At 36.0% G+C, this 26,333-nt stretch overlaps 1 protein-coding gene across 23 annotated transcripts in view; it reads left to right on the forward strand.

Moving 5' to 3' along the window:
• Positions 1–26,333, forward strand: part of PTK2 (protein tyrosine kinase 2) — a 222,910-nt gene that overhangs the window by 148,555 nt on the left and 48,022 nt on the right. For 6 of the 23 annotated variants that reach the window (XM_042786022.1, XM_042786023.1, XM_042786004.1 and 3 more), the window contains 8 exons: positions 5,170–5,200; positions 7,653–7,705; positions 16,580–16,663; positions 17,861–17,878; positions 21,826–21,882; positions 23,309–23,329; positions 24,389–24,486; positions 24,632–24,661. In XM_042786022.1, the coding sequence (XP_042641956.1) occupies positions 5,170–5,200; positions 7,653–7,705; positions 16,580–16,663; positions 17,861–17,878; positions 21,826–21,882; positions 23,309–23,329; positions 24,389–24,486; positions 24,632–24,661 (392 nt within the window). Of the gene's footprint in view, positions 1–5,169; positions 5,201–7,652; positions 7,706–16,579; positions 16,664–17,860; positions 17,879–21,825; positions 21,883–23,308; positions 23,330–24,388; positions 24,487–24,631; positions 24,662–24,698; positions 24,854–26,333 lie in introns of those variants that run through there. The other 17 variants (XM_042786007.1, XM_042786008.1, XM_042786009.1 and 14 more) reach the window with 12 other exon arrangements.

A 26,333-nucleotide genomic window follows, 5' to 3' on the forward strand; every position in this document is an offset into this window, starting at 1 on the left:
TTTCATGAAGCATACAATCAACTGCTGTCTAAGATTAGCAAAGCGCATAGTTCCTGCTGCTGTAGGTGGCAAAAAAATTGACCCACCCTATTTGCACTTCTAATTCTTGTCTTCCTCTGATCTTACTTGCTTATCATTCAGCTGTTATATCTTCTAGAATCACTAAGCTCTGTGAAGAACAAGATCTCTGATTTTTCTGTGTTGCACAGCTCTGCCATGCATTATGGTTTGCTAGTAGGCGTGAATGCAAAATAAATAAATGCATTTAATGGAGTGTGTTTATTTGTATGGTATCCTTAATGGCGTATTTTAACATAGAGTAAATGAGCAGTGATTGAGTTAAAGGAACGTTATATAGTACTTTGAGAACACTCCTCTTTATGCAAACATGAAGAGAATCCCTCCAGTTAAAATAAATTGTGAGGATCTTTTCTCTGAGGTTTATTTTTTTGAAATTCATAGCAATACTCAACATACCAATTACACATTTTTTAGGAGAGCCGTCCTCACCATGATCTGCATTCCCAGATCCCTCCCACAGTGAGCTTTGTTTATATAAGGCACGTGAGAAACAAATCATGTAGCAACTTTCAATCCAACAGATGTGTTTGCTCACCTCTTTGAGCCTTCCCATCCCCTCTTTGTTGTAAATTTACATGTTTATTGCAAGTCTCCTCACAAATTATCCTTCTTGATTAATAAAAGAACATGTGTTTTTATTATATTGTCTGTCCTGCTATCTGTTATTGATCCAGTTTCTCTTAATTTGGTGAGAGCACTTGGTAATGTTTAAGATCTGGACAGTATTTGGCATATTTCCATTTAATTTGGTTTATTCTTCATAAATATTTTAGTATACAGGTCTGTTTAGACCAGTGGAAACTTGAAACTTAGTATTTGTGTTTCCATTTTCACATTAACTCTTAGATGCAAAGAGCACAAATGAGAAATAAATAAAAACTTAAACTGATAGTGACTATTTACTGATTGGACTATGCACTAAGTAGCTTTCCTGTGATCTTGAGTCTAGTGGATTAATTTTGTATCTATTAATCACTTTAAACAAGCTTTATAGGTAATGCAAACTTGTCAAAACTGTTACAAAAGGCTAAAAAGACTGGAAAAAATCACCTGAGCAACTGAAACAGTTATCTGATTGTCATTCATTTATACCAGAACTCACCTTTATGTTAAAACATTCCATTTGAATCTAAAAGGTTTACAGCTAAATGAAAACATAGAGTTTTGAATTTCAAAATACCAAAATTAAATATTCCATGAAGTTCTCCAAATAAGCATTTTTTGTTTTCACGCAAATTAACTGTGAGCATGGTTTTCATTTTAATGGAATGGCAACATGTATTCTAATTCTTACGATGCTGTTACCACTTTGACTAATTTATCCCCTTGCTGATTTTGCTTTCACAATAGTTTCAGTCAGATGCAAGACAGTTTGCACTGTGGTAAATTAAAATTATGTCTCCTGGAGCCAGAGGTTATAGGAGTGCTGGAAGGTACTGGGTGTACATGCCAAGGGTTTGGCTGCAGAGGTGGCTGCTGTGGGAGCAGACCAGGGGCTGCCCCATGCCGGTCACAGCTGCCTCCACACCATTCCACCCTTTGCCTCTGTGACACACATACTTGATAATTATCATTAAAACGTACATTCATCACACATTCTTTACGACTTCCACTTATATCAACAGAAGTTCCCAACATCAAAATCTAAATTATCATGGGACCGGCTGTGTCCGGCCCAGGGCAGCCCCGGCCTCTCCTCACAGAGGCCGCCCTGCAGCCCCGCTCCAACCCTGGACATGAACACCCCAGTGAAATCATGCATATCCTTTTTTTTTTTTTTTAACTGCATATAGAACTGGGCAAAATGTTCTGGGTTTCAACTTGTGAAAAAACAACATATGCTTTTACTGTGATGTTGTTAGTAATGAATTTTGACTCCAGACCTACAAGGGTGCTAATGAATGTTTCGTAGTTTATTTGGGATATAAGCTGTAAACGTATGAGCACCAACTTGGGAAACACTGCCTGAAGTGAGCAGTTTGTATCTGGAGAGCATGTAGGCGTCTATAAGATCGGCTTTGGAATACCATTTCAACAGTAGTTCCATGCAAATAGATTTTTCCTGAATTTTCTTCAGTGAAAAGGGAGGCTTTTCTAATACTACTTGATAGTAGGAGTAGGTTTCTGCTTGCTTATTTTTTTTTTTTTTTTTACACATGTGCTTACTTTTCTTTTTCCCCTGTCCATACCTGGCCCTCCACTTGATGCATATCTTCAGCAGCCAAAAGAGGGATGTTGTCCATGTAGCCAGTCAATGCATACATCAAACTGGCTTAATAGCAGTGTCGTGTGCTCCTTCCTTCTCTCCAGGGCTGAACGTGCGTTGTCCACCCCTCCTACCCCCATCAACCCAGAGGACAAAGCCCAGTTTTGTTCGGTGCATGACAGTGCGTTGCTTTGCTACTAATGAGAACAAAATCACTCATGCCTCATGGAATTTGGCGAAGGACAGTGAAAAGGAAGATGCTTGGATATAACAGTGTGTTAGTTATGTTGGACCCATGCAAGCTGTCTGTTTTTCCAACCAATCTGGAAATAAACATTCATTTAACTTGGGTTAGAGTCTCTGCTTTTTTCTGTCCATCCCCATCGTTTCCTTTCACAGTTTTGCAGCCATCTTCAATTCCTTTCACATTTGTCATTCTCTTTAACCGCATCATACTACTACTCCTCAACTAACTATGTGATACCACTTCTATTCACATCCTTCTTATCTCACAAAATGTGTAGAATGGGTTTGCTAGTAAGATGGAATTAGGATTTTATTGTGAAAGAGATCTCTTACGATCCTTGCTTTATATTTTTCACTGATAAGAAACTGTTCAATAAGTGGACACTTGCAGGAATAGGATGGGATTCTCATCGTTAAGGAAATTTAATACTGTACCGGGAAGTTAGATTCTGTCTTTATCTCTTTTAGATTTTTTTTGATAGGTAATAACTGACTTCAGCATACACTAGCAGTTGCCACCTATGGTATTTCTCATTTTCTTAAGAGGTTCGGGTCTACATTTGCAGGAGAAACAATCTGATCTGCAGCTGAGGTCAGTAGCTTGAACATATGAATCACTGTGGCCCTGCAAATGTTATGATATCATTCACTGATGTTTCTGAAGTCCCCAAATATGTTACTGATGTGCTCCACACGTAAAAAAAAACCCGAGAGGAAATTAAAATTATATCTTTAGAATAGAGTTTGAATAGTATGCAGTTAATATCTGATGGAGCTACATATTAAAGAGAAAGGAGAATTATTTTGAATAGCTGCTTATTAATTGTGAATCTGTTATCTTGATTTACAAATATGGAATGAAGTTAACTGTGCAATTTAACAAAGAGGTTTGTATGTTTGTATCACTTTCTAAACCTTTAAAACCAACAGACTGCAAGTATGTTTTACCAGTAATACATGCAATTCATCAGCAACATCTAAACCACTAAATCCATTGCCAAATGTAGGAGCAGTGTTGGAATAACTGGCAGTAGCAGCAAAGCTTGATGCGATGAACACAGGATGCTTTCACAAATAATGACTGATAGCTGATGTAGATATCAGGTGGAATTTATGTTCTTTGGAGAGTTCTTCACAACCCTAGGGAGGTCTACATAGTAGTGGGCAGGACTCTTAATCCTGTTTCTCCAAGCTTGATGTCTTTTGCCTAGTTTCATCCAGTGTGAATTGCCTAGTGCCTGTGACAGTCTGTTTTTTGGGTACCTACGGCCCAGTCTTTTATTGCCAGGCTGTCACCTTCATGACTTTGATCTCATAGTCATTAGTCCACACTACCTCTAAGGATCTTTGACTTTTGTTTCCTTCCCCAAAAGGTATCATTTATCTTAACATATCACAATAACTTTATCTCCCAACTCATGCTTCTTGTATAATCTTGCTGTCCTTCCTCCGCCCCCTGATTTCAGGTGTTTGCTCTAGTCACTTTGCTGAGCTTCACTGGGTCACCTTCCAAATCACAGATTCTTGTTGACCTTCTTTCCTGCATCTTCCTTTTCAACACCCCTCATCAGACAGATCAAACCAAACCTAGGTTGGTGAGCCAAACGGTGGTCTTCTACCTTTAGACAGCAAAAAATTTGAAATAAAAATACCGTAGTATTAAAGTACATGTTGAGCATGCCTTCTGGGTGTAAGGCATTTCTCTGCTCAATCCCACAGTACACAAAGGTGAGACTGTCGTTTGTTTCTGTAATGTCTGAAATATCAGAAATTTACATGATTTACATGATTTTGTGAAAACGGTATACACCACCAGTTTCCAAAAGCATGGCTATTCCATTTTCTCTCAAGTCACTCTATCAGTGCTACAGCAATTTAGAGACTGAAATCCATTTTAACTGCCCACCTTCTCTCATTCCCTGCACATTTCAATCTACTGTAAATCATTGGTGTCTTACTAAAGGCTTAGTGACTTCCCCCATCATCCTTCCCCACATGGATATCGAGTATCTCATCAAATCCAAACAGGGAGAAAAACCCCTTCAGTATATACATCCAAGCTTTTGTACACAATGCCATTCTCAAAGAAAGACTGGCAGGAATTTGAAAAGTGTTTACAAAAAGCTAACTTAGTTTCTGGCTACTGAGCATTACTATTGTATAATCTCAACCAACTGTGGAATCAATATGATAAAGTTACATGCTTTCATGATTTATTTAAGTTGTCTTACTTGGAAGTCCAAGTTGGCCTCAATTGTTTCATTTATATGTTAGCATTTAGCACATCTTGGAGATAAAAGAAAAGCATTTCTTGGTAGAGAAATGAGATACTGTCATACCTTCTGCAGGTGATTTATCGGAGTTATTTGGTACGAATGAAAAAGAACTTTTATATTCTATATATGTTGTTCTCTCAGATAAGAGTTTGCAGAAAGGTTTGAAAAGGTCTATATCACTGATTAGAAGGAGTTGTGTTGATATGCTGCTATTAATATATGTATGGAACAGTCTTTTGAATCAACATGTTTCCTTGAGGGATTGCAATGATTATTCTTTCAGGCATGTATATATTGCACATTGAGAGAGGTTATTTGGAAACTTTAAAAAATTTTAATCCTGTTTTCTTCTTTACACAGAAGGTGAAAGAGCTTTACCATCAATACCAAAGTAAGTTTTATGCTTTCTTTTCTTATATACTTAAAAAATGCTTTGAAAAATATTTTTGCTTAAGTGATACTTTAGGACTTTTTATATGTGTTTCATTTTTATTGTTGCTTTTGGATTCTAGGATAGATAGCAGGCAGTGATTTGGGACCATGGGCATAGATGACTGAGAGTAGTATTAAACTATAAAGATACCAGAAATAAAATCTGAGGGAAAAAATGTATAAGGCATCATTCATATTTGACAGTGACAAAAGAAGGATGTTTTGGGAAAGACTTGACTGGGATTCAGGCTATTTATTTTGAGTCCCTGAGTAAATTTAACTATGGGAGTGATGCTAAACGGTCTTTGCATTGTGGTTTCAATATGTGAGTCAGTCTATGCTCTTGTTTTTCCTCTTTGTCCCCTTTTCTGCTTATGTGAAATAGAAAAAATACTTCTTTTTTCCTGCTATCATAAATCCGTCGTCTCACTTTTTGTTAATAAAAATTTCCATAGTGGGGCCGGTTTGAGGTGGGATCTCTAGGTTCAGTGTATTAAAGAATACCATTTACATAGCAAATACTTTTTAATCTATTTTTTTCAATATAATAATGTAGTAAAATTCTTCGATAGTAATTGTGGATTTGTGGAAGATGCTAATGTATGTCAGGCAAATAGAGTTGCATTATTTTCTCAAGCTAGTTTTATGGTGATACTGTATCCAGGGTGTGCTGAGACATGCTATCTGCATCTAATAATTCTTATACAGTATGCTAAGATACCTCTCTACATTGTTCTCTTACCCAAGCTTTAAGGTAAATAAGATCTCTAATTTAGCTGTTTGAACTAAGAATACTTATGTTGTTGGAGTTGGTAGTCCATAATGCAGTGGTAGACGAGCTTATTAATTCTTCCTGCTGCTTCTCTACACTCCTGGATTCAGTGGCTAGGTCCCCATCCTATTTGACAAGTTGTAATGGTTGTCTCCTCTTTCCATGTGCAGTTCCTTATTGTGGCCTCCTAAACTTCAGTCCTTTAACCAAGTCACTTCTTTTTTTTGCTCATTTATAATTTGGCTGCTTTCTCAGTAGCCACGTTCAGACCCAGTGTAAAGTCACGTGTCATGAGAGTGTCCTCCTTGAACCTTATCAGGCAGTATCACCAGTATCCAGTAGCAGGAGATAACTCTTGAAATACCACATGAAATTTAGCAGTTTATAGTGTCTTATCTCTTCCTTTTCTCCTTTGGGACACAGGGACTGTGCCTACTTTGACTCAGCCACCTCGTTCTGTTTCTTCCTTGATTCCTGGAAGGAGTCCAGAATTGTTATTATTACTTTATTAACTATTGGATGGTGTATGGAACACAATTTGGTCCTGAATCTGTAAGAAACCAGCCACTTAGATACTAGTGGTTGCTCTTCCTTCACAGGTCCTGCTGCAGTCCTCACTAGCCAGGTAGCTTTGTCATGGTGCAGAAAGAGAGGAGTGAAAATGCAGGGAGGAAAAGAAAATGAAAGTCGAGGATGGAAGCAGTAAAATTGGTAAACTTAGTGTGCACTCATGGAAGAGGAAAATTTTTTTTTTTACTTAAATAGATAGAACCGAGAAACAGAGAATAACTTTCTAATTACATACATTTTATCTTTCTTTTATTTGTAGGGATTTCTGGGATAAAACTAGGTTCGAAGGAAAAGCTTCTTCTCAGTTTTGGAACAGTTTACCAAAATTGAATTTATACACTTGAGTCTGTTTAAACAAGGGCACCACATATGCTCTTACACTGGCAGAAGCTTTTGTCAAATATATAAAACTATTAGCAAGCACTGTCTTGCATGTGGAAAAATTTGCCTTTGCCAGATGAAATTCCAGATTTCTGAAAGCATGAAGTGCATTACTCTTGCTGTTTTACCATGAGAATGATGCTTGTGCATATACATGAAAAAAAAAATCAGAAAAATTCATTGGAATTTCTGTTACTAATGAACATTTATAACTAGCTACATTTAAATTTAATCGTTTTTCTTAATTTACTTCACATGTAAATCAATTTAAAATTGTTATAAAGGGTAAGTAATCTTCCAGAAAAAAACTCAATTCATACTTTATTTCCAGTAAATAATACAGAAAGTAGAAGCACCATCAGATTATATACATTGACAAATTTTAGACATGCATGGATTGATCTTAAAATTTTGTAAAACTTAGGTTATGGTTTTTTCCATGAAGTTTGCTCTGTCGTTGTGAATCGGTATGCTAATTAAAACGGTAACTCATTCTCTCCGCTCTTACTCCCCCAGATGGGTTTGAGATGGTAGATTCCTTTCTGACTTTTCTCCCCCTCAAAATCTGTCACTGTGGGAAATGGATTGGCCCTGCTAATTACAGTAGGTGCCCTGTTAGGATGAATTGCCAGTGTATGTGACCGTGAAGAATGTACAGCATTCAGCGATTCCAACCTCTGTTTTACAGGCTGGCCAACAATGAGAAGCAAGGAGTAAGGTCACACACAGTCTCTGTGTCAGGTAAGACTCATTAAAAAAAAAAAAAATAAAGGCAAGTTTATTTATAAAGCTAGCAGATGTTTAGGCAGATTTTTTCACTTGCAGTTAGCTCACTTCTTGCTACATGGCTGTTGACTTTCCCAAGGCTGTAGCTGTGCTGCCTCTGCAGTGCAGTTTCTAAAGAGAAACTTTTTGCATCTATCCTACACAGTGTCGCTTGTGGGAACAGCCGTATCTGTGCAGTAACACAGGGCCAGAATGCTTCAAAGCAAGGCTGCTTGTCAGTATTTTCACTTAGCTTTGTAATGACATAGAATATCCTGGGCTAGAACTTAAATTACCTGAGTATGTGTTAATTATGAAGGAGTAGTGTTGAAAAGTGAAAATAGGCAATTAAATATTAATCATCGCTTTTTGGAAAGAAGAAACTTAATAGCTATATTTTTGTAGCTGCTGTTTAGATCAAAGCACTTAATTTTTGCTATTGAAAATCAAAAGTTAATTGAAGGATGAGCATGTGAAATAATACATGTTTCTATAGCTTATAGGCTTCTGAGATTTCCATTAGTTACTAGAAAATGCATTTCTAAATTCTTATACATAATATTTATTAAGGAGATTTTTCAATGCAAAATTTTATTTGTATTATGGTATGTTCCTATAGATTTCTAGTATTTGGCTACGAACTTTGGGATCCAATACTGTGACCTGGTGGAATGTCCACCTCTGACTTCCAGGGAGGCTACAGCCCCACTTTAACATTTATGTGAGTGCTTAGTGGCAAATATTCAAAAAACATGTGTATTTCATACAAGAAGGATGAAAGATACATAGGTGCTTGATTAATTTCCTACTTTTCAGATTCCTTTCCCGACCTTTAACCTTTTTTTAAAGGTGTTTGAAATTCACTCTTTGTCATAGGAAGCCCAAGTGAATAGACCTTGTGGAGAAAAATGTATGAGAGGATCTGGAATTAAAATGTGTATCAAGCTACAGAGGTGTAATAGATCTTCATCAGTTACTGTTACCTCTCAGAGTCAAATAGCAGCTCATCTTCTTTCAGTGCCTATCAAGCAAACGTGGTAGATAAGATAGATAAGCATGAAGCATGGTCACCGTGTTCTCTCTTGATTCTTACCTGTGTGGCACATTTTAGCTGTTAGAAAAAGTTTAAATTTCTTACGTGCTTTGCTTTTTAATCACTCCACTCACACAAAAAAAGCTGATCTTCAGGACAAAAAAGTCATATTTCCCTGTCACTTCAAATTTTCTCCCTTTCAAATTTTCTAAGAAAGCTGATATATTTTACTGTTAAGAGTAGTAATAAATGCTTATTTCATGATCCTTTATTGCTGTCACTTTGCCTTTTCAAATTTAGGTGTCTTCTGCTTGATGCATTAGATCTGAAGTACTCTTGTGTCTCAGAGCACAAACTTGCTTCTCTACTCTTTTGAAGTAGTGTTTTGATTTGAATATAAGGTAGTTAGTTGTAATACCACAAAACTCTGGTGTTGGGCATCACATAAAGGTGAATGATGGGCAAATGAGAGCTTTGGTGTAGCACCACAGAAGAAACAGAAGTAGCAGCGCTGGAGATGAGCAAGTTGTTCAAGTGAATGTCAAGGAAGCAGTAAGACACAAAGCTGGCTCTTGATGCCATAAGCAAAACAGTAAAATTAAACGAGAAAATATGCTGTTTATTTCCAATACCAAAATCAAAACCAGTTAGGTGTACTGTATTAAGGCTTTATATCTTTTCACAATTAGACAATTGTGCTTGATGCTTGCTTTTTATACTATGTTACAAACCACTGGAAACACTGACACAATGCTGGAATGATTCAAGCCATTGCATTTATTATTCACTCTCAAGGGTTTGTTCTTCTTTCAATATAATAAGGGTACATAGATCACAAACATACTTTTTTGTTGTTGGGCGTTTTTGCCCCAAAATTATTTGAAATGCATCGAGTGTGGCATGAATGTCAGTGTATTAAATTTAAACCACAAATTATTGAGATGAAGTTTCATGATAAGGGTTTTTCCTCAGGAGATGCTTTCTGTAAGAGTCGAGAGACTTCAGAGACTTCTAAGTCCCCAAAGGAATCAACTTGTTATAAATGAAGGAATACTTCATGTAGACATGAAGAAGTGTCACTCCTGCTCTCACATGTAACTGATCCATCAGTATGGAACAACGGAGGCAGCAGATGTACATAATGTTCAGTTAACCCAAGAGTTACAGGTCAGCAGAGTCTGACAGCTGACAGCATCCAGTGCAAAGCCAGCTGTGGGTGATGCTATCTTGGTTTGCAGAATAAGAGCTTTTCTTTGGTGACATTTAAATGACTTAGAGCTAAGGGCTTCAAATAAGACAAGCTTTTATAACTCACTGACAGCTGTAACATCTTTCATGCCTTTGATAGTTTAAATCATAAATTAACTCTGCCATTTGTTTTTAGAGAGATCGCTCCCCTTTGTTTTGACCTCTCCCAGTGCTAAAACTAAATAGCAAAAATCTGAGACAGACTTTCGGCCAGAAAATTAAGCAGACGTATTTATAGTATTAACACCCTTAATTCTAAAGGAAAGTTTCACAGTGAATTCCCCACCACAACTTAGGGAAACCAGTGATAGCCAAAAACCAGTGTGGAACATGATTTGGTGGTCTAAAAGTTCAGGTATTTGTCCGAAGCTTTGCAAGTTTAAAAACGAACCTGTTAATGAAAGACACCTTGTCTTTCTTATTGAAATATTTATTAACATACCTTGAAATATTTCTGGTCTAATTAAATGAAAACTTGTTCTTTCCAAGTGTTTCAGTATTCCAAAGCATGCAAAGATAGAAGGTTTTTAAATACTTTTTTTTTTTTTTTTTTTTTTATTTAAATAAGGGCCTTTTCAAACTAGTGAAGTTGGTTTCAGGAATCCAAAGCAGCAGATTGCTGAACCTGGGAGCCAAGAAATGTTCTCTTATGGCTGTGTGTCACTGAACCAGGTTTCACCACACACCTCTTACTGCATGCTTCTGTTTCTTCTGGTATTATTTGTCTGCCTTGCATTTTCAAATTTATTGTTCTTTGCAGTGGATGCTGTCTTTCACTCTCTGCAAGTAAGACATCTTCCAGATTTTCACTGGTTTTTAAAGCATAGTAATAATTTTACCCCTTAAATTTTACATTTGCATGTATGTAGGATTATAAACATAAATAAGCCAAATTAAATTAGTTGAATTTTAGATTTCTTTGATACACATAAGATGTTTTGGTTTAAGTTACTGTGATTCACCAAAAGCAATGAGTGTTTTAGCTAATGGATAGTTCCAACTTTTATCTCCTTCTCCCTCTACTTCTGTTTTTACATTAAAAAAGAATTCTTTATGCTTAACCAAGAGCGTACACTCAGGAAACAGTAAGGTAAACTATATGCTCTGTGCAAATAGTATATCAGATCTGTAAGCAGCAGCATACCAGCTTACTATAATTTTATTGACTAGATTTCCTGCTGTTTTGCTTGGAGTCACCTTATTAAAATGCTCTACTCTAGTCTACAGGAACTTATTTTGGCCAGCAGTTGAGTTTGAAATAGCAAACATTAGCCTTAGTAAGGTGATGCATATATTTCCTGATACTTGTATTTCTAAAAATATTAATTTACCTAGTCAATTATGTATTATAAAAAGTTCTTCATAAAATTAAATCAATAAAGCCGTCCTTTGCTTGCTCCCTTTTTACATAAATTCTTTCTGACAGAGAGTTCTTTGGTTTCTTCTGCCCCATCCTTGCTTATATAAATATGTCGAGGAAGAATAAATATGCTTTTGCATCCCTTGGCTAATTGCTGTGCCCTCTTTGCACTAGAGAATTCTATGAACGTAAATTTTTTTAATCATGGCTCAAATGTTACTTTACATGCAGTGCTACAGAATATGACATTTCAGGCCCACTTGTTTCAGCGAGTATTGAACAAACAGAGCATTGACCAAGTCTTGGCAATGTTAGGTTCTTGGCAGTGTTAGGTTTACGGTTGGACTCTATGATCATAAGGGTCTTTTCCAACCTAAATAATTCTGTGATTCTAAGCAGTCACTCTTGGCGTTTGGATATTCAGGTACTGCTGAATAAAATAAGGTGTTTGTAAGGAGGGAACTGTAACTGGAAGGATGAGAGTAAGGAAGAAGAGGAGCCATTCTGCAGGAGCCAGCACAAGGCCTGTGCCTGAAGAGGGTTTTTAGGGCCTGCCAGAGGGTTGGTCTTGGTTCAAAGCGGGTGCTGGTTTTGCAGCTTTAGTGTGTGCTTATTTGGTGAAGGAAATTTAAAGGTGTTTAAAAATACGGCCACTGTTTTCAGATGTTAAGGCAGACTGTTCAAGTCACCTAAGTAACAAAACCCCGGATACATGCCTTTAATGGAGAAATAGCTATCTTAAAGAGAAATTTGTTTGTCATCTTGTTCCCTAGCTGGCCTGGCTGTTGTTACTAACACAAGTAGCATTTTAAAGTCAAAAGGGGTGTAACTGTAAGTGCATAGTAATATGATGGCATAAGTTTCTTATGATGTGCCATTGCCCGTCTGAGAGGAAAAAAAAGAAAATTTATTTGCTTACAGTGGCTCTGTAAGAAATTGTAACTGTATCCCATGGTTTGGGTATATCCAGTAACATGCCCTGCAAAGGAGAAATTGGGTCTCTTGGGAAAAGCTCTCTTGCAGGAATTGAAGGATTTTATCAACCTGAAAGATGTGCTTCTCAGCTAGTTTCCAGGTTCTGCTTTAGAATCACAGATTTAAAGTATAATATCATTACACTTAAATCACATACTGTGGTTAACTCTTGATTGTGTCAGTGAAGTGGCATTAGAGTTCTGCTCTAAGGTGCTACTGATGAGCAGATTCTGAATTTGAAGTAGTTGCCAATTTTGTCATACCACTTAGCTGAAATTTCAATCTGAATTTAAGAAGCTCTCTTTTGAACGAGATAAGCAAGCTTTAAGTGAGATTTCAGCATGCAGAAAAAAAATTATATGGTATAGTTCATCTGTTGGAGAGAATTCCAGTAGATGACCTAGAGCAAACTGAAATATAGCAGGAACCAAATGCCAAAACACAACAAACAGGAGAGAAAAAAACATTAAATCTGTTCACCTGATTTCACCATTACAACAATTAAAAATGTTCTTAATCAAAGAGATATGAGCATACAAAAGGACCTGAATGTATGTGTGGATAATGAGGGCTAATCACAAGCAAAGCTATGAGCAAGAATGGAAAGATATATAAGATTTTATTGAATCACTTCTGCTTTCAAAGCACAGTGCGTGCTCTGTTTTGTGATTCCTGTGCTCAAAATGAAGGCCTGCCCTGTGCTCAACTCTGAAAGAACTTCTTGTGTAGGACTTGTATTTCCTAGTTCCATTTGAATTAGTTGGTAGGGGAAGAAGGTGTTCTTTGCTTGAAATTGTGAAGTTGGGGTTTTTTTCACGTTCATTTTATCAAGTCACTCCGAAAAGACAATGCTGAAAAGTATAAGTAAATTTTTAAGATGAAAAAATTGTTTCTTGAGTACTTATGACTGTGTCTGCTAGCTCAATTATGTCATACCCTACAACTCACTTCTGAGGAGAAAGGCTAACAGTCTTAGCATAAATTACATATTATACATTAAAATTATTAAGTAATTAGGGGAATATAAAGACTCTGCACAGCTGTAACTCTGCCATATGGTCGCAGAACTGGGGGACATTGAAGCCTAAGATTTATTGCAGATTAATTTTACAAACCTTGAGCAAGTCATTAGTCTCCAAGTTCACGAAGGGAGTTACTTCTTAACTCACCCAGCTGTTCTGCTGATTAATAAGACAATATAGTTAAAAATACCCTTCATGTTAATAAATTATAGTATTTCAGATTCCCATCACAGTTGAATTGACTGGTGGTGTTATCTTTTTGTATTTTAAACTGACTAAAATGCTTCTTTTCATGCACAAGAAGACCAGAATGAACTGTTGAGACAGTCTAAACAGGTTTCCTCTGTATCAGTGCCTAGGAAGTTACTCCGTTGCTTTCATCAGTTTGTGTCATTGGTTAAAAAGTTCTTCCCCCCCGAACTTCTCCACTGTGATCCATTCGTTTGATGTGAACAGACACTTCTGCTTTGCTAGTAGTGACACTGTAGTATGACAAAAGAAATGTTCCATGCAGTATTAGGTTTGGGGTTTTGTTGTTTATATATAAAGATACCTGGTCTGACAACTGCATAGTGCTCATTTTATTTCAAAATCTTGAAAACAAATAGATTTATTCCATCTACAGATTTTTTTCAGGGTTTTTCCTCAAACTGGGGACATTATCAGTTGCAGCCTTCCAGTGTTGGTTATCTATTCATACAGTCCTAATGAGGAGCTCCAGTAGTAACTGCCCTCTAGTCTGGTCGCTTCCTTTCTAACAGTGTCTTGTATATAGCAAGTGATTTGTTCTTTCTATACACAATGATTTGAATGAATACTTAGTACTGAAAAGAGGAAGTAAATAAAAAAGGAAGTCCAGTGAAGTCTTCAGTAGCGTTTCTGAACTTTATGGGCGTTTAGGTAGACACCATGATACCCTGGCTGGAAGGGGTATTAATTTCAAGCAGATAGCCTCTGAGCTCCTGAAAAAATGTTGAAATGTCTGCTTGGGGTTTTTTTTAAACTTAGAATCAACTCTTTAAACTCTTTACCTAAATAAACTTTATTTTGTAGCTAGACTTGAAGATGTAGTAAGTTTAGGACAAAGCAGACTTCCATTTAGTATGACAGAATAATTGAACAAACTTTAGACAATAAATCATAAAGGCAAAGTTTGAAATGCAGAGGACGAGTTGGACTGCATATCACAGGGCATCAGGACATGCACATGATGAATGAAAAACACTTTTGTCATTTCAGTGTGCCCTTCATATGACATAGGTGAGTCAGGTTTCAGTCAGCTACTGCTGCCCATGTATCAATGTAACAGTCACCAGCATTTCAGTATTTCAAGCTTAAATTAGCTTTGTAGCCTGAGCAGACAGGTCAAGAGTTGAAACATCTCTTTCCTTCTAGATAGCTTGCATTGCTTCCAGTGACTCTATACCTGTTCTTCTGTTTCAGTACGGAGTATTGGATTCCTTTATTCTCACTTCAGTACCTTTTCAGTAGTCTCTTAAAATAACTGTAGTGTTTTTTTCTTTTCTTTCATACTACATCTAAAGCTTTTTATGAATGTTACCTCAGGTTTGTGTTCGAATGATAGTGCTGGAAATTGTGCTGTGTGGTGTTAGGAAGATAAATCCCTAGGACTGCAGTAATGTGGTATACATAGAAGTACTGATACACTAACAATAATTTTGCTTCCTTTTTGCACCTCTTAGTTTCTAGCAGTGAATCTGATTAATGTTCTGTCATTTTCAATGTCGTAAATTTTCACAATTGATGAATGGTTTCTGTTTAATCACCCCAGTAGTTTTTATAATGGTACTATTTTGTTGTTTAGGATACGGTGATAAATCTCACCCACTTGTTTTAACTGTGGATTAAAATTGCCATTTTAGCAAAGCATGAGTTGTAAATAGTAGTGCATTACCCATTAGATTTGCATGCATGAAATTCAGCATGCAGCCTCCAGATTGGACGGTGATTGAAACCCCACTTAATACGCTTTTTAAAAAATTCCACACATTATCCCTCAAAATCTGGCCACTAAAAACTGCACAACCATGTATAAGGTGGTGCTTTTGTGTAAGTATAGCTGCTTTGATGGTTCATAATTTTCCAGAACCTGTGAAAAATGTGAAGTTATTTTTATTAAGAGGTAATAGTCCTTTTCCACCCTTCCTCCACTCGTCCCACCACTGACTAGTACGCTGTGCCAGTATCCTGATTCTGTGGTACTGGGCTGCTGTTTTAACACCTGTACCTCCTGCCTATATAACTCAAAGTGGCTGGACCTCACTCTTGAGTTTTGACTGTGAAGGACTACCAGCAACAAGATGTGTTTTCAGTTGAGCGGGTTTTTAAACCACCTCTCACAGAGAGGGAAAAGAGGAAAGCAGAGGAGAACGAGCAGGTAATGAGAAATAAAAGGAACCGCTGTCCTCAGGATTTTAGTGTCATTTTGTGTCCTTCTTTCTCACCTTGTGAAATCAGTTGTGGCTTCTTTGTACTTTCTCCTATTCAAAAATCTCTCTCCTCCTCATAGGTGCTTTGCCAGTGAAATGCAGTAGGATGACTAGGAAAGAGGACTGTGAGGACAGTACCATGGGGCATTCACCCAGACATCCTTGGAGAGCTAGAATATCAATTGGCAGGGCTGCTCCCCACTGGCAGTAAAACTCCAGTGGCAGATTTCAGATCATAAAACATGTCAGTGTTGTATTTCACTAGGACAGAGAAACTGTTTTACCTCGTTCTATGTAACCTTAATATGTGAAATACTTGTTTTGTGTTCAGTTCTTTTAAGGGGCCAGAAAGTCATGTTTAAATCTGGTGACTGCCACTTAAATCAGAATTTAGCTATAGTACAGTCTAGTAGAACTTAGGTGGGGAGCTTGCAAAAGTGGGTTACATTTCTGGGATAGACAGTGTTCTTTGCATTGTTAGTGGATGGTATGTATAGTTGAAAAAAGCTGACTTTTTAATAGATTCTAGTCTCGCTTTTAAAAATTGAAATAGGAATAACTTTGCCATAGAAAGGAATTTGAAGGAAAATAGCAGATATGCTTTAGAGTTTCAACAACATTCATATATCCATTTGTGTATACAAATTTGTAATGTAAACCTTTACTTTTATGTTCATTCACTGTTCTCTCCAGTCTCTTTTCTTTTATTTCCAAATAATTTGTTTCTGTTTTTCTCTTTCCTTTTCTTGCCTCTTTGTAAAGGAATCAATCACTGTCAGCATAAAGTAAAGAAAGCTAGACGCTTTCTCCCTTTCGTCTTCTGTTCCCATGAGCCGCCGCCTAAGGGTACTGCACTGCTCTTTGTATAGGGCTGCCTTATTAACCCAAAAGCTGAATATACTAATGCAGTTACTGGTTTTTTACTTTAGCCAGGTTAAACAGAGTTCCAAGAATAATTTCCGTAAATTTCTGCTACCCCTTTCCTTCTATTGAATTGGATTTTCATGCAGTGTATCAAACTTGCTGGTCCCCATTTTTATGGGGAACTTAGTTTTAAGCATCATATTCTACAATGATAAACGTATTAGTAATTTCATTTATATATCTATGCAGCCCCTGCATACTCGTGGGGGTTTTGTTTAATATATTTTTACTTCATTCTTGGACCCCTGATACAGCATGCTTATGAATGAAATAGAATAGCAACAATAAGCATCAACTAAGATCACTTTGAATTAAATATTGAATACATTGATGCTTTTGGCTGCGTACTGGTTCAGCATTTGGTCTGGACCAGTTTGGCTTTGTTAGGGGTAAGAAGAATCGGAGTAATATGTGCATTACTTTTACATTAATGCTAATTTTCCTTTTATTTATAAATAATGTCTAAAGTGCATCAGCTTATGCTGTGGGTATTGGTGTGGAATAGGCTCGCTGCCATAGATTTGGAATATGGTGCTCATTTGAACAGCTTCCCAGTAGAGTTGCTCCATTTGCCACTCATTTAAATTTCAGCTTTGTATAACTGCAGTATGCTCTGTATATTTAATACTTGGTTCCATTTCTGACTTATGTCTTAGTGATAGCACAGGCGTGCATTTCCTTTAAAAGGGTGAACACCAACTCTGGTTATCCAAAGTCATAAGTGTGTGTGAAAAGCCAAATTGTACTGACTCATCTGGCTGTAAGAGATCTGTTTTGTAGTGAACTATTGACTTAAATCAGAAATTAGCATTTCTTAACAATGCATTAAAATAGTTCCACTCCCAAATTTAATTTTTGTGTAAATTTGTGTTTGAAAGTCAGTAGCTCTGTTTCATCATACAAGCTTCTTAGAACTTATCTCTGTCCCTTGGGTTTTAGGTGAGAAGTCTTAAATTCTGCTACTTTTCTGGTTTCTCTTGAGTCAGGTATATTATAACTGCAGTCTGAATTCTTTGGATTACTCATGAATTTAATAGTATATTTTCCCCTCCCCCTTCTCTGTCCCTTCTCTCTCCCCCTCTGTTTTTCTCTTTCCTTGCATGCCACCTGGATCTGCAGATGAAATTAGTGGGGACGGTAATATGTTTTCTAGTCTGTGTGTTACTAACATGCAATATGCAACTCTTATATCCATATACCACTTAATGCACATTTCAGTAATAAATTTTATACAGATTTTAGTATTAAAAAGCAGTCTGCTTTGGACATTAGCCAATAAATATTGTACTGTACAGGCTGTGCAACTAACACTTCCTGCTAAACTGGAATTGAAAAAGGAAAAACTATTTCAAACACACAGGGATGTGGTATTGCATGTGTTTTTAATGAGAGTTCTGGCATGATGCAAAGAAATTTTATAGGTTTGCAGGAGTGTCCATTCAGTTCGATTGAAATGGTTGTATCACAGAAATTTTTTGGTCAGTGGGTGAGATCAGTGGATGTAACACATGAGAAATGAATCTACTAAGTGATGCTTTAAAGATATGGTAGGATCAAAATTCTCTGTAGGCCACTACTGCTCCTTGCTTTAAAAAAAAAAAAGCTGTATGAGGTAGATTAATATAGATTGAATACATGAAATATTAACCAGGTTTCAGCTACTCAAACTGCTAATCGTAAAGACAGATTTTAATGTTTTTCTTCAAAACGTTGAAACTTACTACAAAATATTTAACTTCTCCAGACTTTATACATCTTTTTTTTTTTTTTTTTTCTCAAAAATATCGACTTATTATCCTCTGAAAATAAGATGGGTTTTGGTTTTGTTTTTTAAAGAGATTTTTAGCTTTTTTTCTAAAGGATGATGTCTGATGTTGGATGAAAATCAAACTGCTATTATTGATAGTGTATGTATCTTTATTCTTATATATAGAAGGTATTAAAAGGGCATAAAAAGCAGAATGCAAAGGAAGGCAATAAGAAATAGAGTTAACATCTTGTAGCCTTCCTCAGTAAAATGTGAAGGAAGTATATAACTTTTCATCTCCTTTTTCTCCTTCAGATATAAATCAAAGATAATACTACCCCAATTTTCTTTATTTTCTTAAACATTAAAAACTCAAATGACATTTTTTCTGTCATAAATTCAGAAATTGTTTTTCAGATACTAACCCTGCATAGCTTTTTATTGGTGCTTATCATCTTTTATAAATAACAGGCTCTGTTAAATAGGAAAAAAAATGTGAAAAGGGAAATTTCAAACAGGTGGTTAAGGTCATGAATTAGCTATTGTGGATTTAATATCCTAGGATGTTTTTTTTCTACTGTCTAATAAATGCATTCAGATTTAGTAAAGCTCCAGTTGCCTCATTCGCCCATACCACCAACACTGTATCTTTGTCCAAAAGCAACCTATTCATTTTTCCATCTGGAAGAATTTGGGCTTGACCAATGGGTGAAAAGGTTCAGTGATGATTTTAAAATGTGCAAGACAGCAGCAGTAATGAGCCCTATTTTTAAACCTTAGTTTTTCTAGACCTATCAAGGGCCTCGAAGATAGAACATCTGGAATCGCTGCTTTGTTGTGAGTGTTTAGCTCTTGAGACTGCTATAACACATTCTTCTTTGTAAAGCAGCCTGGAGAGCCTTGCCCGGTGGAGTTTTGCTTTAGACTCCATGTAGGCTCCATGTAGGTTCTGGAATATCTCTTAGCAGACTTAGTTATAGCTTTAGCAGACTTGGTAATAGTCTCATAGTATGTGACTTTAATTGTGGGGCAGAGACTGCACACAAGGGGGATCAGTTATCATTGTTGCAGAACACTTTGAGCACATCAGTGTTAATGCCTTGATTGAATTTTCCTGTAATTCCCAGAAACAGTGCCACACATATATAGGAATTCTTTTCTGAATTCTTATTATATTTTCCTCTCCAGAGTGTTAAATATGTAACAATAAATATTTTTTTGGTTAATTGCATGCATATAATTTATTTGGATTGACCACTGAAGACCCTTTTAGTTTCAGGACAGTTTGGGGCAATGTATCAAAACCATGCGAAGTGCTCTGTGGAGTTCTGATAATGCTTTTATTACGAATTAACATCATTAATTTAAATACAGAATTGAACAAGCCAAACCATTTTGTAAGTGCTGTTCCATAATCTGGTGTGATGAATGTTTGGGTTTTTTAAAGACCAGTGTGACACCAGTTCTAGTTTCCAAACTTTTAAAATTCTTCTCAAATATGTTTATAATGTCTTTCGTTCAGTCCTTTTTTTTTTTTTTTTTGGTTAGATTCAGAACTTTCTGGTATCCTCAAATACTAGCTTGTAACAATAGTTGATACATACCACACTTCAAAAAAGTTAAGTATATCTTAGTGTAATACTGCAAGGAAGCAGAGTGATTTATCCCCATCACATTGGTGTCACACTAACATTTTTTTTCTAATGGTGATTATTTTTAAGTCAAACTGGGGCTTATTTTCTACAAAAACATTAGTTTATAATGTAGGAAGGAAAAGGGATTAGTGCCTCTGGAACATGCTGCTTGTTTAGAATTGTGCACTGTCTTTATAATCAATTGAATTTTCATTAGTTGACTCTGTTTTGCTGTGTCCTAAATAGAAATTGCCTAGCAAAATTTTAAATGGCATCAAATTTCCTAAATCTGTTTTTACAAGGCACTATATATTGCTACAGGAATTTGAAAGAAAAAAATAGCTTTAATTTTATTTTAATAGTATGAAGTTAGGATCATAAAGCTACATTTACTCACTGAAGTGTTTTGCACTTCAGAGGTTATAGGCAACCTGTACTTTCCCAATTGTTAAATATTCAGTTTGTCTGAAAATTAAGCTTCTTGTCTATGTATGTGTATAATATTTATGAGCCTTGCTCTGGTTTCAGAGTTGGCTTAAGTCAGTTGAACTGAGGACTGCTGCCAAAAGGGGTCATCCCATCCTTCTTTCCACTCTCACTGTGGCTTTGTCCCATTGACCATTCAGAAACCATACCTCTAGAAATGGTGCCAGGGAGGTGTAGGGATATACATATGCTCCAGGGCAGTTTGGGAAGAAGGGGGAGTAAATCATGCCTTTCAGAGGTGGCCCAATATGTGATCACCTGAAACCGACCAAGAAAACTGCATACTGGATTTGAAATTACTCAATTTTGAGAACCTCTCTATACATTTAAAGTTGGTGAGTAAATTTTAACAGGCTTGGAGTGAAAAATTACCTCACTGTTGTGGACTGGTTTTGTAACCCCCAGAGGAATTTATCTGACTGTTGGGAAATGATCTACATACACTGGAAGTTCTTTAGAGCAAGAGAAGGACTTTCTGATATGACTAGACACCATTTAAACCATTTTAAGAACAGATGATGTAAAAGTCTTCAATTTTAAACAGAGAAAGAAATGCAGTGTCATTTTTCTGAAAATTTTGAGGACTGGTTCTTTTCAAACACTGTTCATGAGATGTTGATTCTTGACAGCAAAACTGGTGGTGAATTTCCACTGGACGAGGAAAATTAAGACTAATGCAAGAAAAATGTGTGTAAGGCGAGAGTGTGACTTAAAAGATCTGTATGGTCTAGAAGAATATGGAAAATAACTCACCTTGCCACACTGTGACAGTAGGTTGGTGCTGCCCTGGAACATCTTTATTGTCTGTTCTGTCTGACATAAAAAACTTGCAATCTATTATTCACACTATTGAAAATAAAGCAATTTAATCTGTTAATAATATTTTCTCCTTACTGCAGTGGAATTTGCCATTAGAAAGATTTTAAGTCAACAGTGAAGATGGGTTTCAATTACAGAACTTGAACTTTTTTGAATACAAGTGAATCTTCTTTTTATTTCTTGTTGAATGCATCTATGTGACGTAGTATAATTGGCACTGAGGTCATTATCATACCATAAATTATGCATGAGCAAGTTTTATTCATGCTTTTGTAAATGCGTCCCAGCAGTGTTGAAGTTGGGAGTGTGACATATCAGCCTTGATAAATTGGAGATACTGTTCTGGAGAATTGTTTTCATCTGCTTTTCCCGAAACTCTTCAATTCCTCCCTTTACAGAGACAGATGACTATGCAGAGATTATAGATGAGGAAGATACTTATACAATGCCATCAAGTAAGTATGGTAGTTAACTTGAGAACTTGTCTATCTGAAAGCTTCTTCGGTTTAACAGGGACTGAATCTTATATTTTAGCCTTAAGTAATATGTGTGTGAAGAAAATACTCGTTACGATGTTTTGAAAACTCATAGATTCAGTGTTTTTCAGGTTCAGGTTTTGAAGCAAACAAAACCAAAATCGGTTTTGCTGCTGACAGTGACTTCACAGTGAAATTCCTTTTATGTCCTAGAATATAGATTTTTTTTTGATTGTGATGCCAAACAGAATGCTTAAAGAGAGAACGGATAATATTTCTGTGATAAGAGCAAACAATTTAGAAAGCTTCTGTGTACTACTAACTGTATCTCACCCTTGCCCTATGACAGACTCCCTGCTCTCAAATTCCATAAGAGAGGAAAGTCATCTGTACCACATGCAATTTTGTTAAAGATGAAAGGCTTTAGGAACAAAAATAAAAATTCAAAGTTCTTCCGAGTCTTCATCTTTGAATTCAACAAAATGATGTATTAGCCACCACAAGGATTTTGTCTTGAGGCATATTTGAATTATAATCTTAAACTGTCAAGGCTAATTTAGCATGAAATTCTAGTATTCTGATTTTAAAAGGCATGTCTGCAAAATTACAGTTGCGTTTTTGCAACCAACGATTTCTCTAGAAGTAGGCAATCTGTTGATACACAGGCCCGCAAAAATACTGCCTTTGGTTAGTGTAAGAGGGGACAATGGTGCTGAACTGGTACCACGTTCTCCTGAAGAATCATTAATGTAAGGACTTTTGGAGTTTACCTCATGGCAGGAATGTTTCACGATCACTTCAGTGTTTACAACATAGTTTCCACCAGTGTGGAAAGTATTTGAAAAGCAAGAATATATGTTTTGAAAAACATATATTTGAAAATAAATATTTGAATAGCAAGAATATATGTTTTCCAGAAATAAACAATGTGTTTTGAATGTCTTGCAGTAAGTCACTATGTGATTCTACTAAAATAATTGCACTATCAAAAAGTACTGTGATAAATTATATCCTTTATTTTCTTGTTAACATATTAACTGTGTGATTTTTTTTTTCCCCTAATCTTTTCATTTAAATTCATGGGAGTAATTACTTGTGAGCCCAGCCCTGGATGATGCTGAACACTTAAGTATGCATACAATTCAAAGCCCGTGAGATGGGCTGATGAACTGAAATTCATTAAGTGCTTTGGTGGATTGAAGTGGACTCAAGTGTTCAGCTCTCAAAGGACTGAGTCAGTAGCAATCACAAGAACAGACCTGTGACTTCTGCTAATGTAAACTTAAAATTGCATCAGTATATTTCTTCATTTTTTTAAAAAATGTTGAAAAATGTTTGTCCTTGTCTTGATTTTAAGAAGCTATATCTAAGTAAGCATTTGATTTTTCTCTTAATTGCACTGCAGAAAGCTATGGAATAGATGAAGGTAACAGGAGACCCTTTACCCATCCCTGTATGCTTGCAATTTGGAATGATGTGGAATTTTTAAGTTTACTATTCACTTTCATTTAATAAACATTATTTATAGTTAAACCAGTTAGCTTTGGGATTTTAAAGAGGAAAATGCAATACTTAAAAAAAAAAAAAAAAATTAAAAATACACTTACCACTTCCTTATCCAGCTCTAGTTGATATTATTTCTGTAGTGTTAATGAAGTCAAAAGTATCAGTCATGAAGTCCTAAGCTGGTTGGTTATAGTTTTTTTCTCTGAATAATACAAATTGAGGTGAAAACATATACTGTATGTGCTTTTCTGCTATTCCTGAAATATTTTTCCATGTCTGCTAGAAGTTAAATTGCAAATGAAGTAATTCAGTTGCAATTGATTAAACGTTTTGCTGATGTACTGAGCCATTTTTCTCAGTAATTTTCTCAGTCTCTTAGACCATGGAGTTAACAAAATTGCATAAGTCCACAAAACGTAATAGTTTTACTTCAATTATACACTGATAGAGGTGCAGTGCACTCAAAATTTTGCTCTTTCATTTTATCTTTATTTGCCATGCTCTTGTTTCTGTACTTTTTCTTGCAGTTACCTCTTTAAAAATTCTCTGGGCTCATTTGATGGTTCCAATATCTAAAATACCACATAGTGGAATTCTCTTAAACATCTAAATGGGTGTATGCTAAGGTTGTATTTAATATCATCGCTACTGCCCTAGGCTATTTGCGTTCTTTGTCTTTTACTAGCTATAATTAAGAAGGATTCAATTATGTCTATTGCATTGAAATAAATAATGCATAGTAGCTAATTTAGCAAATCAGATTTCACAATTCCTTTTTTCATTGCTTTGGCTCAAACATTTGTTTAAGAGGTTTCCACTGTGCGTATGCAGCATTTGTATAGGGTGGTGTGCAGCAAATGTTAATCTTAGTTATTCATGTGAGACATTTGAGTGACTTACTTTGAGTTTTGTATCTTGTGGATTATTTCTTTGCCCTTCATCACAAATTTAATATTTTAAGTGCATTATATTCTTATAGCCAGAGATTATGAAATTCAAAGGGAGAGAATTGAACTGGGGCGCTGCATCGGTGAAGGACAGTTTGGAGATGTACACCAAGGAGTTTACATGAGTCCGGTAAGCCTTATTTCTGAAACAAAAATAAATAAACAATAAAACCTTTCTAGTTAAAAAACAAAATCAAAAATAAATGTATTCCTTAGATGCCTTGGTCCGAGTCTTCCAGAACAAATAAAAATTGGCTTTGTGATTTATTTTTCAGAATAATCAGCATGTAGATCTGATGTTTCAGGTAAGTAGAAAATTAGCTCCAGAGTAGTTCCTCTGCTCCTATATCTCGATTTTTTGTAGATGAGGAAAGGAATCAAAAGAGCCAAGTAAATTACTCAAGACTGTACCACAGTCACTGGCTGAGTTGGAATTAGAAGTCGTTGTTTTTAACCCCAGCCATACACTGTCTGCATTTTGAGTGTGTCCAGGCATGGTAAGCACACATCCCTTTGGCCATACTGCCCTACTGAGTGTTCAGTGCTTTAGAACCTTTTCCAGAATTTAAAACTGTTTATGGGTGTCCAGCCTGACTTGGATTTAGGTTCAGCATTCATGAAGTGGAGAAGCTGCCAACTGTGTCAGGGTAAGCTAATCTAACTTCTGTGCTGAAACACTGAGAAGAAATTTAAGTCTATTATGCTGGAAGGGCAGTAACCTGCAACAGAGGGACATTAATGTTAAACAAATGTGTCTGTTTCTCCAGCAACCATCTCACTATATCTCTCAGAAAGAAACTTGTATGTTAATAAAGTTACTACTTCTTCCTGAAAGAAAAGATACAAAATATTCGGACGCTGATCCAGCAAAACCCCAATGCACAAGAGTCAGCTCACTGAAACCAGTGAGGTCGACAGGACTTGTGTAATTTAGGCTGATGCTTATGTGTTTTTCTAGACAGTAGCCACAAAAATTAAGATTACAATTTAAATGAATGAAAAACTAAGTTTGTGGAAAAAAGCAAGAGAAAGCTGGAAAAATATTTAATTTCAACCAATTTCAAGCTTATAATAATCTAATTCTGCAAGTGTGAAGTGAAGATTTGTTTCTCATTTGAAGAAATTTTCTGGATTTTCAGTAGATGACTTAATAATTCATGTGGACAGCAATCTAGTTCTAACTTCAGAAACAGTATTTCCCAGAAACAGCTGGTTAGCACTCGGGACTCACTGGGTTAAGTAAATAAATCTTTAATGCAGTATTTAAGTAAGTAGATAAGGATAAATGTTATTTATTACAGACAAGTTTGAAGTCTGTTCTGATACCTTTATTTAGAAAAGCAGATCCTGATATACTTTTCATTAAGGCAGATTCTTACTTTTAATTTAATTCTGTCCAAGTTAACAGGAGTACTTGAGGAGTAATGTTTCACTGAACGTGGGGCACAGTCGATAAATCTAGTGCTCTGTAAAACCAATTAAAGACCCCTTTTCTTAGGGACTATTGTTTTGAAAATGCTGTCTCTCTCTTCCTTTTTCTTGAATTGGAAAACAGATTTTATTCAGTCATCCTTTGTCTAGTACAAACTTTTTAAATGGCAGTCTGCTGATTATTAGTAGAAATTTTACTATATTTAAGACACTTGAATATGTGAAGGGAAACAGAGAGGTATTATTAAATTCTAATGTAGTAGTCCCAGAGTGTAACTTAGACTTTTGGAAGGAATCTTACAGTAGATAAAATATTAGCTACAATAACATGATAGCGTTTCCATCCTTATATATACTCAGTTCACATGCAAAAATATGGGTGAGTTTTCTGGCCTCTTGTTCTGCGAGCTCAAATTTGAATCCAAAAAAATTGAATTTTCCCCTGTTCACTGCAATTGTAATGTTCTTATTCTAGTGACTGTGCAGCATCCACCTCTTCTCAAATGCTGCTTAGTACTAGGTATTCCTGAAATATCACAACCAGCC

This window comes from Tyto alba, unplaced genomic scaffold (assembly GCF_018691265.1).
Source record: "Tyto alba isolate M040663 unplaced genomic scaffold, T.alba_DEE_v4.0 Super-Scaffold_9, whole genome shotgun sequence".
In the NCBI taxonomy this organism is placed as follows: Eukaryota; Metazoa; Chordata; class Aves; order Strigiformes; family Tytonidae; genus Tyto; species Tyto alba.